We start from the raw sequence: 18933 nt of genomic DNA, 5'->3' as shown, positions 1-18933 counted from the left end.
GATGACTCTTGGCAGTCACATGAGGAAATGAGCAGCCATTAGAACTGAACAATGTGGAAAAACTTCGCCAAACTGCATCCTGGACCTTCCTACCCAGGTGGAGTGCCTCGATACCACCAACTTCCCTTATGGATAAATGAGTCTTCTAAAATGCAAAACGTGGCGGTGGGGAGGGAGCATTAAATAGCACACAATTTATTTGCCGAAAAAACTCTGCAAATACTTCATGACAGAAAAAGAGTACACGAGGGGAGCTCTAATTAAGCCTTCCACATTCAAGACTCCAGGGCACTTACCCAACACACAACTGGAAATTCAGTGCAATTAACTGTACTGATATTTAGGGGCTTAAAGTTGAATAAACAAGCTAGAGTCTGGTGTGTGGCAACTATCAGAAGAATAAAGTAAAGAGAACCCTGGGCGGGGAGGGGGAGGAGCAGGCTGGGGGCGGGGGAGGGGCATAAAGGCTTTAATCACCATCAATCCTCTAAACCCTCATCACACAGGCTAACTCACATAGGTGTGTGTGCTTCCTAATGGTCTTCTTCCATTTGTCTGCTTGACATCTAGTCAACATCCAATGCACCTGTCTACTTCAAATCTTATTTTGGAAGGATGAGGAGGAGAAATCAATGTTAAGGTCATCCTCCTTCTAAGCACTCCCTTTAACCTCTGCTTCTGAGACCCATGGCCCTGATGAACTGAGACTCGGAAGTCAAGCAGACCGGGTTTAAATAGTCCTCCACAGTGGGTACACAGCAAAATCACCTGGGTGATTCTGGAGTCATTCTTGATTCAAATGCGCAGCCAGCATTGAAAATCCACTTTTGCAGACACACTAGAATGTTAGCTTCCATCCCTCTTCCTGCTGCGTGTTCCTGTTTTCCAAATCACAGTAAAATGCCTTCCCTGCCCTCCTCCGTCCATCGTCCATCGGAGCCTCTCCATAAATTGCTTTCCTCAACTTCAACTATTTCCCTCTCTGGGCCTGCTCCAGTCCACGGTACCTGATAGCCCTCACTCTTCTTATTGATTTACTTATTTTTACTTACTTGGAGTTTATTACAATTGCTTTGTTTTGTTTTTCTAGCATAGCACCTGGCACAGATTAAGCATTCCCAGAAAAATTAGCTTCCTGCTTCCTTTAGGTTGGAAAATTTAACTTCTAATCACAATAAGGTATTAAAGTTGGTCCCTTGAAGGCAAAATAAACAAATATAGGGAAGTCACAAACATTCCAGACTCTTAAAGAGCCCTTCTATTCACTTTCTTCACTCTAGAATTGCCAATTCCCTCCTACAGGAGCCATAAAAATAATGGCTTGCTATGAGCCAGGCATGTTTTAAAAGTTTGACATCTATGAACTCATTTAATCCCCACAACTACTGAAAGATGTAGGTCCTAATTTGATTGTCATTTTACAGATGAGTAAACCGAGGCACAGTGAGCCACACAGATCATACCCAGGAAGGAGTCAAGTCAGAAACCTAAGCTGCCTGCCTCCCAAACCTGCACTTAACTCACCCTATTACATATTAGCAATTCTCATTATTTGATGACTTTAAAGCTCCCAAAAATAGTAAATCAGTGAATACTAAACCATTGCTCCAAGGGGAAATATAGCCCTGTATTTCCTACAAGCTTCTGATCATACTATCTCCATCAACTAGTCAATACATACCCTCATTTCATGTGTGTTCTGTTTAAAGATATCTTATTTCACACATACTATTGATTCATTAACATTGAACTCATAGCCAACAGCACTATAACTCAGGCCCAAAGTTTATCTAACACATGTACTTTCCACAGCCTTGATCAGACACATCACAGCCTTCTTGCACTTAGGAGCATTAGCCAGCACTTCAGCATTAGGCTTGGGAGTCATTTTAAACAGCAAAGTTACCAGCAAAAAGCACAAAAATTTAAAACAAAAACAAAAAACGTGGCACCACACAGACCTGAACAGGATACTTGTTTACAACAGAAGATCTGACACAAGAAGGCAGAGAGTCACCTTGTTTGACCTCATCTGGGAACATGCATGTCAGATGACTCAAATTTTTCACTACTCTCCACATGTCTGAGAATGATGCAGAAAGTGCCATGAATTCTGATTTGGGGGTTACAAATAAATTTTAGTGAGGAGGCAACTTCGTAAAGATGGAATCTGCAAATAATGGGAATCAACTGTATGTGGAATACCCGTTGGATTTCGAAAAGTAGAAACTTTTATTCCTGAGAGAGGGGTATTCACAAACTCCCCATATTCCTCCAATCCCATCTAAAGATCCACTCTTGACAGGCCATTTTCCCACGAAGCAACCTGAGCGAATCACTATTGGTGCTTCCTACCTGGCACCGGCCATTCACTCAGCTAAAAGTTGCTCAAGACTTCCATGTGCCATGCACTGCTAAGAGCTGAGAGGAATGTAGTGAATAAGATATGGTCTCTGTCTGGACCAATGCTCAGGGATTAGAATTCAAGAGAGTTCCAAAGGTCCCACAAGTTTTCCAGATAACTAAAGAAAATAACTTCTCAGTGTAACTAAATTGTATCTTGTACTCGAATTAGAATGTACATCCTTTCTCTCTGGATTGCTTGAAATATTCCAGCAGAAATAAATACAACAATTTTTATGGTCTTCCAAGAAAAAAACAGATTTGACAGTTAACATAATGGACCCCTAAAATCAATTATGTTTCTGACAATGTTGTATTGTGAAAATCTTACAAAAGCAAAAAGCAAAAACAAAAAAAAAGCACAATTTAAAATACTCTCCTCACACAAATAAAATGAATCACAGATGTACCACCTATGCCCGTTGGAAAAGAACAATTTTTTTGTTTTTGTCGCCAGAATCGGAAGTTCCAATCAGCTTCAACTGCCACATGGATGTAGAACCCTGAAACAGGAGAGAGTGGTCCAGGTTGCACTTCACCAAATATACATTCAGAAGACTGGGGCCTTAGGACTCTACCCATTCATGCAAGGAGATTCCTGGCAACTGTGTGCTAACACTGATACGTGAACTGCTCAGAATATAAAAAAGCATTCTATTTCACCTATGCCACTGATGAGCTACACAATTTCACAATTTCAAGGTAGTCAAATGAATGAATCCATGAATGAGTTGTCAAAGCAATTCCACTAAGTGAAAATTTCTTCCTGTTCTGTTTTGTCTTAAGCTTAGAGACAAGGGAAAAAATGCTTTTAAAACTTTTAATGTAGGGACGCCTGGGAGACTCAGTGGTTAAGCGTCTGCCTTTGGCTCAGGTCGTGATCCCAGGGTCCCGGGATCGGATCAAGTCCCACATCCAGCTCCCCGCAGGAGCCTGCTTCTCCCTCTGCCTGTGTCTCTGCCTCTCTCTCTCTCTGTGTCTCTCATAAATAAAAAAATAAAATCTTTGAAAAAAAAAACTTTTAATGTAGCTAATGCTATTCTGGGTGATACTTAACACCCCTGGCTTTTCCATGCTAGGTAGGAACTCTATTGAACCCTGTTCCAAATTTCATTAAAATAACAGATGAAACAGGTCAATAAAGAAATAAACCAGGAAAAGGTGGAAGAAAAAAATCTGGGAATACGTAGACGGGGCAACTAAAACAAGAAAAAAGAAAAAAAAAAAGGAAGAAAGGAAGGAAGCAAGCTTGATAGGGGAAAAGAAGCCAAAAGGAGTTTAAAGAACCTTAGAAAACAAAGCAAAGAGAAAAGAAAATATGAGAACGGACTACCACGAAAAAAATTCAGCAGAGGAAAGAGGAAATATGCCAACGTAAAAATTACCATTTCTAACATCATTTAGTTGCAGGAAATTAAAAGAAAATTGTCTTTTACTTGCAGGGTCTCAGAAAAAAATCTCAAGTCTTTCGATGAGAAAAGTGAGTCCAGTTGCCAAGAACACTGCCCAAGAAGCAGTGCCCAGCACGCCCGCGTCGGCTGCGGGCTGCCAGGCCCGCAGCGCACCGCCGGGGGAACAGGGAGGAGCACCCCCGGGAGGATGCAGGCTGGAGTGGGAGCAAGGAGCCCAGGGAGGCTTTGGGACCAGACAGCTCTGCAGCTTCCGAGAGCTCGGTGGACGATGGATGTGAGTGTGTGAACACTAAATCACAGAGGCCATTTGCTCCCCCTAGGAACTAACTACATTTGGGGAACTCTCAAAAAAGAAGAACCCGATCTGGGTTTACCCAGGACTTATTTGGAAATATCTAATCCTGAACATTTTTCAGTTAGCTTCATTAGCTTTAAGTGAATGTCTATAATTTTCCCAAGGCATAATTCACAGAACGTAGAAAAATACATGACAAAGTAGCCTACTATCTCACCCACGGTAACACATTTCATTAAAGCAGATGTTATGGGAGTAGACTGAGGACCTAATTTTGTCCACCTAAAAGGAGACATAAAAAAAAAAAATCCAGCCTTGTTTGGAGTTTTCTTTTTAAATTTCTCATGTAGTACTTATTAGAATTATGGTATTAATATTATTGATAACATCAGTAATTGACTATTACTCAATTGACATTGATTGTTTCTTAAATTATAACTACGCAAAAATAGATGAAGTACATTAAAAGGATTTAATTTCTGAGTAGGATACACATCTCCAGGCTATGTAACAGGCATCTAGAATTACTGCCTACCACAGTGGACACCAGTACTTTCTTGCCACCACTGTCACCATCCTCATCCTCACCACCACTATGATTCCTCTGTCATCCCACCATATCACTTACAAGTGTCAGTCACCTCATTTTCTATTTGACCTAGCTTCTTGAAATTATTACTTTACCAAACTACATAAAATTTCATCAATTGGGACCAAAATACTTGTCTTTTCTATCTTTCATATATTTAATAGGTTCTAAACATACACATATGATTGAAAATGTTGATTAATGCCAAGCTTCCCTCAGAATCCCTAATAACATCCTGCAAAGTGCAGAACTCGGTAATTATGGTTTCTTCCCTCTCGAGATCGAGAATATCATAAAGGTGCATCCTCAACCTCCAGCCCACTGAAGTCTTCAGATTTCAGAGGGCAGCAGGGGGTTATGTTTTAGGAGCACAGCAGGGAAGAGCTCACACACACCTTTTTTTAAAAGGGGTATTATCTATCAACTCATTGGCAGAGTTTAAAATCTAAAACAAAACTATTTGATGGCTTTGATGGGCTGCCTCATTTCTATAAAATCCTTCACAGTTTCACTTTGGTTGCTTTGTGTTTGAGTGGCTGTATTTGGGGGATTTATAAATCATCTTTCTCTGGAGTGTGCATCTTGGTTCTGAACAGTTGTGGCTATCCTGTTTTCCTTCTTCAAAAAGCAAACGGAGTCTTGGAATTAAACTAAATGACTAACTTGTCCTATCCATTCTATGTATCCTGGAAAAGGAGGGAACACACTTAGTATGCTGTTCCTTGTACTGCGTTCTTCTAAAGTTACATTAAAAATAATACTGATGTCACAAGGAGGAGTCAGATGTATTAATTTTGTGCTGAGTGGGTATTTTAGAAAAAAATATAATTACAATTAATAAATTTCCTATGTAAAACTATTTTCATATAATCAGGGTTTTGATTTTTTTAATGTATCTACAAATAAACATTATTTATTATAACCCAGGCTGCAAACAAATATTGCATATTTTAATAAAGATTTTATTTAAATTTGACTTCCACAGAAAATGATTTCACATTGTCATTAATTAATATTTGTAATGAAACTCCTGAGCACTTAAATCTTTCCTTTCCTACTATCTTTTAGCTTGCAAAAGCACTGGAATGAATATTTAATATGTGAAAGAAATAATAAAATGTTGAATGCTTGTGTAGTTTATGTACTACCTTCCTATACATGATCCACTTGACAAAATTATTAATATCTTATCATTAACAGAAACCATGTCATCTTTTATACTTTTTCCTATATCTGTTGTTCCTGTCATTGTTGATATCTTGCCCCTGTCTTTCATGTTCTTAAAACAATAAGAAACCCAAATGCTAAATCTGAATTTTCCCAAACGATGAATGTCATATCTGAAATACATTCACAAAAGCAATCCAAGGATCCAAATTAAATGAGTGTGAGAAAGAAGATTAGAATAAGTGGCAATTATCCTTCAGGGGCTTTCTACCAAACAGGTACAAGCCACATGGAGTAGGTGAAAATGAAACGGGGATTCAAGATGTGAATCCATTTTTCAACCTAAAATACACTCATTCCCAAGGCAATATGTGGTTCCTTCCCTAAACCAACACAAAATGTCAGGTGAACAGTAACAACTCAAATGAATGAAATAAGTAAGAACAGACAGAAAGAGTGCTAAAATATCACTGAAATACAAGGAAAGAATTACTGGAAACTTGAAAACTAGCTCTTCAAATCTCTCTCTAGAAATGAGCCTTATTTAAAGTTGAGACATCGTTTTTAAATGATCGTCAATGAACACATATTCATTCAAAATATGCATACAGCCAACAGACAAATTCCTACGACATTGATTTTGATGCTAAAGATCTGTGTGTTTGTCAAGTTTTGGGGGTAGAAGTGGGTACAATTTAGTCTTTAAGAATCCTGAGTAGTAAAAAAAAAAAAAAAAAAAAAAAAAAGAATACTGAGTAGTAAAACTGAAATGAACACGGAGCACTAAATACTTAATTTGAATTTTTAAAAACACGGTGGAAATAATTATATTTCATCTTTAGTTTTATTTAAACCTCCTAAGTTGTTTGAACACTAAGAAGGAACTGAGGATAAGGCAATTCTCAGTTACCTTCATCAGGAAATTTTAAGTTAATACACCTTGCAAAGCCACAGCATGCCTGCTTACAATGTATCCCCTCTCAACAATTTGTTGGGGCACATGACAATCTTCCTCACATATGCCCAGGGCAGTTTTACCTATTGCATTTCTTTATACGGATATGGCTGGACATTATGGCCATTAGAATAAAGTAACCATAGCATCTCAATGCTAAATAATATGAACTTCACATAAATTCTCTGAACATCCCAGTGGGACATTCAAGTAGACAATTCACATGACAACACCATTTTACAAATGGAAAAGTTAAGAATTAGAAGTAATAAAGCTTACTCCAACTGGCCTGAAGACATCAGCTAATTTATAGGGGGAAAATAAAATAAAGACAACCAATATACCTTTTTGGTTTGTGTAGCTAAAACAACTAGTCACTTACCTAATTTTTTTTTTTTTTTTTTACTGACCATAACATGTTAGGCCTCCAACTTTCAAATGTCCATGGTAAGAAATATATTTTATATCGGAGTCAGCACATAAAAGCATATATAATTAAAACAAATTTTCAGGAAACAAAATCCACCCTTACTAAATATTATGCCCTCCGATATTTTTTATTATATTATTTTCTATTTTATTCCTTAAAAAGAAAAAAAAAAGTGTTCCAGACTCAATAAGCTGATTTCATGATCCCCTGGATCATAACAAGCAGTTTGAAAACGCTGCTTTCAACCCCCAAAACTTTGATAACTACTGAAGACAACAGATGGTTTCTAAAAGAGCTTAATCGATTTTTTTCTTTTTACTCAGAGTTATTCAAACAGGAAAACTGAGAGGGCAAAAATATTAAATAACATCTGTCCATTTGAAACAACACTTGTATAGTGTCAACTCTTCCTCCCTGGTTACCCAGAAGCCAAATTCAAAGAGTAAGGATGTTAGAGGAAATAAACTGCAAAAGGAAAATCATTCTAAAACTGAGTTTCCACATTAAAATCCATTGTATGAGTTTTTAACTTTATTATTGAAGTTCCAGGTCATTTTTTTCATTATCCTAAACATATTTGAATATCATCTAATGCAAAAAAGTTTAAGATGGGGCATATTATAGTGATATTATTTGCCACTGGGATGATGGAACAATTTTGAATTAAATGTGGTCCCCTCTTTATTTGACCATGCTCACTTTGCAATTATTAGCAAGCAGAAAATAATCCACCGAGGAGCAGTCTCATTAGCACCCATTGAAATTCAGTAGGATTAATTTGCAATAAAAGAACTGAAAATTAAATGGAAAAGAAAATAGTTTCTCTGTAGTCCACCATAAGGTTATGGAATTCACATCATACCAGTGCCTTCCTTCACATCAAGGAGTTTAAAAGGTTGTGTGAATAAGACTTAATTGTTATATTTTGTTCTCACACTTAAAAAAAAAGTGAGCAGAATAAATTCTATTTCTCTTTCCATTTTAAGCCTGAATTTTAACAAGTAAAATGAATTTGAAATATGCCAACTTTTTAAAAGTTTTGTTCATTCTTCATCTTTTAAGTAATAACTCAGTCTGAACCTGTCTGGCTGTGGGATGCTCTAAAGTCCTCCGAGGAGGCCAAAGGTTATGGGGTATGTTCAGATACCCAAAGAGTGTGCCCTTTGATATTCTCTGGGGCCAACCTGCACCTTCTTCCTGTTTCTTCTGCTATGAATATCTCTGGAAATAGAACAGTGAATAGAAAAGGGTCCACGGCTTGCAATGCAGAAGAAGGGTCCAGGTGAGAGCGGGAGGCTAGTGCAGACACTAGTCTGCAGTCTGGCTGTGCCCAACTCAGCACCAGCCACGTGGGTGCCCTGAGGCTTTGCAAACCCACTCCAGAGTATATCTGGCCATCGGGTGCCTAGGGCACAGGTGTTCATCAGAATCATCCCCCTAAGCCCTCCCAAGGTCCATCAAGAAGAGAACAGAGAAACTGTCCAAGGTAGGTAATAGGAGAGGAGAGGGGAGGGGAGGGGAGTATAAAATCCTTGGAGGTGGGGGTGGGGGACATAAGGACACAAAATACTGGCCACTCAAGTCACAAACGTGTCCTGTGTGTGCTGGGCTTACTAACACTTCGACAGCAACCAAGAGGCACAGAATCGCGCGCTGACCCAGAACACCATTCCCGGGGCACGCTCTGTCGGGTAGGCCAGAACTGTAACTTCGCTGGCAGGGGAGTTATTTCAAAACACTCCTCGATGCGGCAAGTTTTAAACTCACAAGACACCTATAAATTTTCGGCTGTCAGTAGTCCTATGCCAGCAATCTGCTCCGCCACGGACCCAGCCAGATAACTCAGAAATCAGAAACTCGTTAAGTAAGACTCCTTCAACGCCTCTACGGCTCTTCTAAAGGAGCGCGTTGCAATCCTAAAGCCCTGGAGCTTGGGATGGAGAGGAAGGGGGGGGGGGCTGGAGGGGGGGGGAGTAAGTGCTAGCATTGCTTACTAAAACAAACCAACCAACCAACAAGCAAAAAAAAAAAAAAAAAAAACCATTGTCATCATAATAATAGCGCGCGTATTTCCAATCAGAAATGCCGGATGAAAGAAGATTTCGCAAGCACATTAAAACCATTTCAAAAAAATAATAATCAATTAAAATGAGCTCCGCTAACCCCCCCCACCCCCACTCCAGACACACACACACACACACACACACACACACACCTCCAACCTTAAATACCAAAGCGGGGCATTCACTAGCAACTCCAAGAGCTTTGCGTTTATTTGCTTTGGGGTCTTCCTCCCTCCCTCCCTGTCCCCCCTCCCCCCCCCAAAATAAGCGCAGCTCTGTACGGTTTTCCAGAATGAGTTTGGAAGCCCATGGGTTTTCAGATTTGCCGCTCATGCAGATGGGGGGGGGGCGGTGGGGGTGGAGAATACAGTTTTCTTCCTGCTGCCAAGCGAGAGAACTCGGCTCTCGGAAGATGGGCAAAGTCTCCTCCGCCCCCCGGCCCCGCGGCCCCGCGGCCCGTGGCCTGCGGCCTCCCGCGCGGCGGCCCCGTGGCTGCTCCCGGCCGCGGGGGCGCAGCTGCCACCCCACGAGGCGCGGGCGGCGCGGATACCTGTAGAAGGCGGGCGGGCCGGCCTCGCGCACCGCGTAGCCGCTCGGCTCGTTCTCCAGGTAATAGGGCACCTGCTGGCCGTGGGGGTGCAGGAAGGGCGAGAGCTGAGGCGGCGGGTGCAGCAGCACCAGCGGGCTCGGGGACACGCTGTTGAGCGGCGGGAAGCCCCCCAAGCCGTTGGCGCCGAACGCCTCGGACCCGGGGCCGTAGCCGAGGCCCGACTGGCCGTAGAGGGGCGCGGGCGCGGCGGGCGCGGCGTTGAAGTCGTAGGCGCCCCCCTCGGGGTAGCTGTACACGGCGGGCTTGCTGCTGTCCACGTACACCTCGCCCAGGGGCCGCTCCAGGGGGATCTTGAGCTGCGGGCGGTTCAGGGTGTCCAGCTCGGTCCCTTGGATCTGGTGCAGCAGGGCCATTCCGGACGCCTTGGTGTGGAGGGTCATGGTCATGGTCCGCGGCGGCGGGCAGGGCGCGCTCCGTCCCCGGGCGCGGCGGGCGCTCAGCAGCCGGCGGGCCACCTGGAAGAAGAGCACAGCCCGCTGTTAGAGGCGGCGCCGCGCAGGTCCCGCGGCGGAGCGAGCCGTGGCCCTGCCCCGGGAGCCGGAGCCCGCGCGTCCCGCGGAGCCGGGCTGCCGGGCGCGCTCAGCCACGTCCCGGCTCCGGGTCTCCAACTTTAAGTACCGGTCTCCCGCGCTCATATGCATTACAAAGGTGCTGGAAGCCGGCCAGGGGCTGTTGCCTCGCGCTGACATTGGTTTAAACATCGCTCCCGGGCGCGCAACTCGTTTTGGAGCGATCCCAAAAAAACCAGCTTCCCTGAACTTTACTTTACTGGTCGCCGCTGCAGGGAGGCTACATTTCACGGCGGGAGGGCGGGGGCGCAGAAGGATCTCCTAAAGGTGGCCTGGGGAAGACGACGTGAACTGCAAACTCGCCGGACCAAGGCAGGGGCCGGCTTTCTCCACCGCGCTGCCTTATGTGCCCCATGCCAGACTCCAATCTATCTCTGTTTGTCTCTCCTTCTGTTTGATCCACTCTCCTAGTTGGCTGGAAATGTGTAGTGTGTACATAGAATGACCCTGGGGAGGGCCACTCTGTAACTGAGATATGGCAGATAGAGTGGGGTGTGCGGTTGCATGTGCAGCCAGCCACAGACAGCTATATTTAGCAGCTGCAGGGACTGAGAGGAGAGAGACATCTGGGGAGAAGAGGGGAGGAGATTCAAGGCGTACCTGTAGGAAGAGCCGCACTTTGCAATCAGCAGAATGACACCAGCCCTCAGTTTCCTCATCTGCAAAATTGCCCTAGAGTGGTCCCTCCTAGCCAGGACCTTCCTGAGATGCTCCCAGCCTGACTTGTATGTTTGTGTTGGACCGCGGTACTGTACTTGCTCCCATTATGAATTCTCATGCGAATGATGATTCACAAAAACCTTTGGTTAGGCACACATGGGTGTTCGTGTCTTCCACAGGTTATGCAACCAAAAACTTCAGAAAGCTAAATATGAAATGTGACCTTTTCATACAAAACGTAACCTCAGTTCATTAACCGGATCTTTGGCCACTATGTTACACAGTTGGTCTAACCGACAAATTCGGAAATGCGATGCTACGTTTCTGTTCTTTATTCCTGCAATTCAACCTTCTCCATTCACTTGGCTAGGATATGCAGAGTCGGATATTCAGATGAAAAAGGAATAGAAAAAAGTTTTGAACTGAATTAAAATCTAAACATGCACACCAACACAATATATGTGTACGTATTCACACAAGAGGTGGCAAATATATTGTGCACCCACAATCTTGGAGAGTCTATACTTTCCTAATAAACTTCCCTTGCCCCAGCCTAATAGACTCTGATACAACTATCTGACATGACCATTAATGCCTTGCTTTAATTGCTATCCCAAACACCCAACAGACTACCTAACAAACATTCATGGCACACATAAATGCCACGGTTACTGTGACTAACAATATTTTTTTGAATCTTTTTATACTAATAACTACACATTTTACCTGGTTCTTACAAGAACAAACAGACCATTTCTGGACAGTATGCAGAGTCGTTGGTTTAATAGGAAGACAAAATTGAGCTTAGCATCAATAACCATAGATTGTAAGCAAAGAAAGGGTTAAAACACATTAGGTAAATCACAGATATTTCTCTTTATGGCCAGCGACCATTACTTTCCAAAGCAATTTTTTTTTACAGATGATTTTGTTCCCATAAATCACACTTTCAATTTTCAAATGTCTTTTCTAAGCACATACAAAAAGCACTTCATAGGGCTCTTAAAAATCTGCACCCACCAAATTATACATAAATTACACAAAGAATCCTACAAGTCCTGGAAGAAAAAGGAGATGCACACATAGACCCACTGAAAACAGCAAATCCTCATCTCCCTGCTAGGATACAGACACTGGCCAGAAAGGTAAGTTGCTTTCTCAAAATGCTAAAGCTACAAAGAGAGAAATCAAAACAATCCTACCCTGCTGGATCAAGAGCGTCTTTCCAGAAATGTTCCATGGGCTTGTAGAAGTCAAGGGCTGAGGCAGTGAGAAGGAAGGAAGGAATGTGCTCGCATGTGCGTGTAGCTCCGTGTGTGAGCGAGGCAGAGCGTGTGTGGATGTGTTTGTGTGTGGAATGGCAGGGATTCGGGAAGCAGCCAGTAGGCAGGGCACTTGGCAGCCCCTCCCGACAAACACAGCAGCTGGGCTGCTGCAGGGAGCTGGATGAATGGCAGTGGGGAGTAAGGAGAAGCTTGCTGTCTGCTCATGGAGAGCAGAGTGGCACAGCTAGAGTCAGCGTTATTGGGGAGAAACAAAACCCCAGCCCCATTTGCTCCTTATCCTTGGAGCCTGGAAAGCACCCCGTGCTTTCTGCTGCCACCCTATGCAAGAGGGAAAACAGGCTTGCTGTAAATCATAGGCTTATGGCTAAAATAGAATGCCAGTCAAAAGTGTATGGATATCAAGTTTACAAAATGTGACATGGGCGGTTTTTCCTGAAGAATATAATTTAACAATAAAAGCCTTCTGGAATACACTTGGATCAAATGCCTTGCTGGCCCCAGCCCCCTAGTCTCTGAACAGACACACTCTTGCCGTGCCTCCGATTGCACCAGGAAACCAGACTTTGGAATAAATGTTTTGGCATTCTAGGGATGTGTTTCCAGCTGAAATGTAATACTCCTCCACCTCGTTAACCAAACCCACAAACCTTTCCACGAATAGCTCAGTTGACTGCTTTCTGTAAACATATGACAAAAAATATATATTATTGAAAGCCTAGGGTATGAAGATAAGACAAAGGTGGACACCTCTGTTTTAAACTGATTTTAGGCTCTCTGGGTGTGCTGGCATTGACCATGGAGAGCGAGGGTCTCTCACTTCAAAGAGGTGCCCTGCCTGGATGGATCCACCTGGTCCTCAACTTTTCTACTGACCATGATACTAACAACACAATAATAAGGTGGCTCCTTTTTTTGCCCTCACCCAAGGTCCCAGGACACGTGACGCCTAGTGGAACCTTTGTTGCCAGACATTAGTCATGGCCTTGGGTATTAAATAACTCTCATCACAATGCCAGGAGTGGCCAGTCTCTGGCCCTGGGACCCTACGCAGTTACCGAGGTATTATGAGTGGCTCTGGAGAGCAGTGCAAAGAAAGAAGCAAAAAGTTATATAAAACAGAGTTACAAAAATGTTAATGTCATGTTGCAAACATATCTTTCATGCTTTAAAAGACCCAAAACGTTGCAATATTAGAGCAGAGAAGCAGCTCCCTCCACAATCAGCTGTAAAGACAAATATTGAAAAGACAGTTACACTTCTTCGGTGACAGTGGCGAATCCCAACTCCTCCTTAGGTTAACCGTGACCCCCCCATGCACTGGGCCAGTCCAAAACTGTGCAGGAAGGAAGAAGGGAAGGAAGGCTAGGGGGAAAAAGAAGGAAGAAAGAAAAGAAAGAAGGAGAAACGAAGGAGACTCTGTAAATAATCTTCCTAGACTTTGATTTGCTGAGAGCAGCAGTCAAGGTGAGTCCACTAAAGGCAGGTTTCTTGACTGCTCTCTCTCCAGCCTTCTCTTCCTTCTTCCTGGTCAGCTCCATCTCCCAGGCTTGGGGACAGGGTCGGGGGAGGTACTGCACCTTGCCAGTTTTCCTTTACTGCTTCTGGCAAACAACCTCCCCAGGGCAGCCAGCTCCCAGCTCTCTGCCCGCCCCCCTTCCCTCTCCACCGGGGTCACGCTGCAGGTGCTCAGGTGCTCACCCACTGTCACGACTGCCCCGGTCCTGGCAGGTGAAGAAGGGGCGGCTCTCGCTCTCGCTCTCTCTCTTGCTCCACCGCCGAGTATGTCTCCGGACCCACTTTTCCAGCGTCTCCTGGGCATTTCTGGCTGGCTCGAAATATGAGTCATCATGTTCTCTCCCACAAACATGACGTCCTTCTCAACCCTGGACTATGAACAGCATCCCTGTCCCTCCGGTCAGTCGCCGGACGACAGTCTCCCGGTCTTCTGGGATGGCTGTCTCTCCCTCCCTGGCCTTCCACATTGCCACATTGCTGAGCATTCTAGAAGAGCTGCCTCTCCCGGTCCCTCCGCTTCCATCAGGCTTCTTCGGCTGGCATCACCTTACTCGTTACAAGAGCCTCCTAGGGACCTGTCTGCCTCTCTATTCCCCCTACTCCTTAAATCCTGCTGCCTTTTACCTCCGGGGATCTCATTGCTTCAGGATCCATCCTCTGAGGAGCTGGCTCTAGCCCTTCCCCAGCTCATAGCTCCCCCAGGGGCTCAGGCCTTCCTCCTGCCTCCTGTACCTCCTCTAACAACTTGTAGACAACTTGTACCCCGTGCTGCAGACAAACACCCCCCCCTCCTCCCCCAGCGCGCTGAGCACTCGCAGCTTTCCTGATGACATCCTCTCTGCCTACAACCCCTGCTTTGCTGGTTTGTCAGGGGCCAGCACACTCGTTTTCAAGGTCCGGACCAAATCCCACCACAACCGTAAAGTCTTCCTTTATTCCTTCTTAAAAGGAGTTTCCTCTCCACTGAACACCAATGATATTCTCACACATTTATTACAATCTTCTTTAAATGGGTTATTAATAGGGGCACCTGGATGGCTCAGTGGTTGAGCATCTGCCTTTGGCTCAGGTACTGATCTCAGGGTCCTGGGATCGAATCCCACATCAGGTTCCCTGCAGGAAGCCTGCTTCTCCCTCTGCCTATATCTCTGCCTCTCTCTCTGTGTCTCTCATGAATAAATAAAATCTTTTTTTAAAAGAGTTATTAATATGTTTTTTAATATGTTAAAAACTCCCCCCTGTCCTGCTCAGAAGCTCCTTGAGAACAAGGCCCGTATAGAATAGAATTATTTGGGAATTTGCTGAGTGCCTAGCACTGTGCCTGGTCATATCAGGTCATCAAATATTGGCTAATTTATTAATCCAGATACTTAGATGAATAAAACAGTATCACATTTATCTGATAACCATCTCTAAAAGCCAAATTTCCACGTCACATTCTACCATTTTCAAAAGTGTTTTTGCCAAATGATTATCTTTGTATCCTCATACTGTCTGAAGCCATAAAGTCAAAATTCAAATTCATACCATCTTGAAGATTAAGCCTGCAATTCTTGGCAGCATGACTCACAAGAGAGCTCTGAATTTTTAGTTCGTAACCAGATAATACTATGACCAAACATAGTTTCTTCTCTAGCTCCATTAAAAGCTTTTTACATTTACAAAAACATTATTCCCCCAACAGAAACATGAAAGGAAATAAATGTGGAATTATTTCCAAAACAGCTTATAGTACTAGAGATGGTTCCTTCACTCCAAGACATGAAGGTATAGCTAAGTATCAGACTTGATTTCAGCACAGGTCAAGATAGCAGGGTTGTGAGATCGACTTGAAACCCCACATCAAGTTCCATGCTGGGTGTGGAACCTACTTGGGATTCTCTCTCCCTCTCCTTCTGCCCTCCCCGACTTGTGCACGCTCTCTAAATAAAATTAATAAAGAATAAAAAAAAAGTAAAATGCTCTGTTTGGGAGCTTGTCTTTGGGCATTTATTTGACACCATTCATTTTCCCCCAAAGTAAAAGAAAAAAGGAACTGCCTTTTAAGTTTTGCTCATTTTAAAAAGAATTCAGCCTATTTGTTTTAAGGGTTTTGGTGCTCTTAGACTTTTTACAGCTGACCTTTGAATTTTGTATATGCAGTGAAATGCACATATTTTAATGTGTACAGTTGGTGAGTTAAATAAATGGGCATGCCCTCGTAACAATCATCTCAGTGAGGTGACAGAGTATTTGCAGAACTTCCATGAAAGTTCCCTTCATGCCCTGCCCTAGTTGACCCCTAACCCTTCTAGGCAACCACTGTTCTAATTTTGGCTCTAATTTCATATATTTATTTTGCCTCTTGGCCCAGAATGTGGACCATGACCTCTTACAAATTGGAGCACATACACCCCATTTCCAACCAATGACACAATCAGTCAAGTGCTGGGCATGAAGCTTTGCCAAGGCATCAAAGTGCAGAACTAACCTCTCAGAGCAAGAATCCTTTCCTTGGAGTCAGCTTCTTCACAAAGTATAACAGGCTTTACATGATCAAATGTTACATAAGCCCTCAAAGATACAAATTAATAAAAGGCCAGGTGGAATCCATATTCTTTAACATTTTCTTAAACAGTCTTTTCTTCCCACTGCCAGCCAAAAAAAAAAAAGTAAATAAAATAATTTATAAGCCAAGAATCAAACCCCAAGATGCTTAATCTTACAAACCCTGGGATTCAGATGCCATTTCCGGGCTTTTTACCCAGGAGTTGATAGAGATGGCTTGAATTTTGGGTTGTCAGGCAGAATGGCAACTCTTTACTGTGAACCAGTGAATGATGCAGATTTCATTCATCAGCTTATAATGGAATTTAGTAACTTTCATCTTGCATTTTCTTAAAAAACTTTTTTTTAATTTTAGAATCCTTTAATATAATTTACTTATATCGCATGTGGCAAAAGACACATTAGAAAGTACTTTCACTATAAGTGCCATGAATGATAAAAGAATTCCAATTATTCCAATTATTATTACACTGTGTCCCTTTTCCTCCCTTAATCTGTTATGTACTTGAGAAATCTCATTGCCAGCTAAGGGTATTCTCTGTAGAGAGCAATATCCAGACTGGGCCTAAATTCACTTTGGTTCAAACAGTCCTATCTAATTAATGTTGGGGAGGGCCTTTGCAAACACACAAGCATACACATACACACACACAAATGCACACACACCTAATAATCAACCAAGAAACTTGCCCAGTTTCAGAACCAGCCTTAGCCAAAAGGTAAAAAAGGAGATTTGTGCATCTTGAACTTTTTCAGGTCTTTCTTCCTATTTTGTTACCATACTCATCTGGATAATTGGCTCCCTCCCACTCCCCCTAAGCACCCAGATCTCCATGCTAGCCAGTGTTCCCTTCTCCCAGCCCCCTCATTACAAACACGCTGTCTCAAGGAACTGTTGTGCTTATGAGCATGCCAGAGAATGACTCGTTTATTCAATTGACTCAAAAAAATGTATAGATAATACAATGCTATGTCAATTATATCTTAAATTTTTTTAAATGCTGATTACTCCCTATTTACCAGGACCATTTCTAAGTGTGGGGCACCATCTTAGTTAGCCAGGCTGCCACAACAAAATACCATAGCCTAGGTGGCTTAAAAACAGAAATTTATTTTCTTACAGTTCTGAAGACTGGAAGTCTGAGATGAGGGTGCCAGCATGGTCAGACTCTAGTGAAGGTTCCCTTCCTGGCTTTCAGATGGTCACCTTTTCCCTGTGTCCTCACAGAGCAGAGAGAGTTTGCTCTTCTTCTCAAAAGGCCACAGTCCTATTGGATTAGGACTCTACTCTTATGACTTCATTTAACATTTATTACCTCCCCCCCCAAAAAAATCCTGTTTCTAGACAGTCACCTTGGAGGTTAGGGCTTCAGCATATAAATTTTGGAGAAACACAGCTCTGCTCCTAGCAGCACCAAAATATAAACAAAATGAGTATCTCTGCCCTCACAGAACTTATGTCTAAGGGGCCAGTGTTTACTCCTATTTAATGACCCCTCCTACGTTGCCACTTACAAGAGCATCTCTGCCTCTGTCTGAGCCTATGTATTGATATTGCTCCAGCTTTAGTACCTAGGGCCTCCTGTCTCCTCTGTACTTCTTCCCCTGGATGATCTCAACCATTCCCAGGGTTTTAAGTTTCATCTGTACATTGAAGAGTACAAGTGAATCTATTAAAAATAGATCTCTCAGGGCACCTGGGTGGCTCAGCCATTGAGCATGTGCCTTTGGCTCAGGTCATGATCCTAGGATCCTGGGATCGAGTCCCGCATCAGGTTCCCTGCAAGGAGCCTGCTTCTCCCTCTGCCTATTTCTCTGCCTCTCTCTGTGTGTCTCTCATGAATAAATAAATAAAATCTTAAAAGAAAAAAAAAAACTAGATCTCTCCACCCAACATCTCTTTGCTGGCTAGGAGAGCCACATTACTTGCATATTCATTCATTCAATAAATATTTATTGAGCACCTCCTATGGGCTGGCCATTGGAAGCTCAACTTGTCCAAAATTAACTTCTCTTTTCCCCAGACCTATTCTACTTTATGTCTCCTATCTCAGCAAATGAAACGGTTATTTGTGTAACTGTGTAAGCAAAAACATCCAGCCTGCAGCCTTGCCCCTCTTTCTCACTGCATAGATATGACCCATCACAAATCTTTATTTCCATGTCCTTGACTGCTCTGAGTCTACTCTCTTTTCTCATCCTTGTTATGGTTTTCAGTCCATTCTCTACTCTCCCAAGCTGTGCCTCTAGCCTTTTTCTTTCACTGTCCATTCTCCACACTGCAAGAAGAGTAATCTTCCTCAACAGTAAAACAACTTGAATTGTTATTCTCATTTCTCCAGAGTTCCCTGGAGTTCTCATTCTCAGACAGGTATTGTGCTCCTGCCATGTTGAATTCTTTTCAAGTTACTCCAACCCTCTGGATCTTGTCT

General features: G+C 43.1%; 1 protein-coding gene across 2 annotated transcripts in view; it reads right to left on the bottom strand.

Annotated features, from left to right (window-relative positions):
- The window catches only part of ESR1 (estrogen receptor 1), a 276934-nt gene extending 262678 nt beyond the window's left edge, over positions 1-14256 (bottom strand). The window contains exons 1-2 of one of the 2 annotated variants that reach the window (XM_055311110.1): positions 14138-14256; positions 9865-10379 (exon numbers count right to left, since the gene is read on the bottom strand). In XM_055311110.1, coding sequence (XP_055167085.1) covers positions 9865-10310 — 446 coding nt within the window. In that variant the 5' untranslated portion in view covers positions 10311-10379; positions 14138-14256. Of the gene's footprint in view, positions 1-9864; positions 10380-12355; positions 12499-14137 lie in introns of those variants that run through there. The other variant, XM_055311109.1, reaches the window with a different exon arrangement.
- Positions 14257-18933: the final 4677 nt, after the last annotated feature.

This window comes from Nyctereutes procyonoides, unplaced genomic scaffold (genome assembly GCF_905146905.1).
Source record: "Nyctereutes procyonoides isolate TBG_1078 unplaced genomic scaffold, NYPRO_anot_genome, whole genome shotgun sequence".
Classification (NCBI taxonomy): Eukaryota; Metazoa; Chordata; class Mammalia; order Carnivora; family Canidae; genus Nyctereutes; species Nyctereutes procyonoides.
This window is presented reverse-complemented; position numbering and strand designations above follow the sequence as displayed.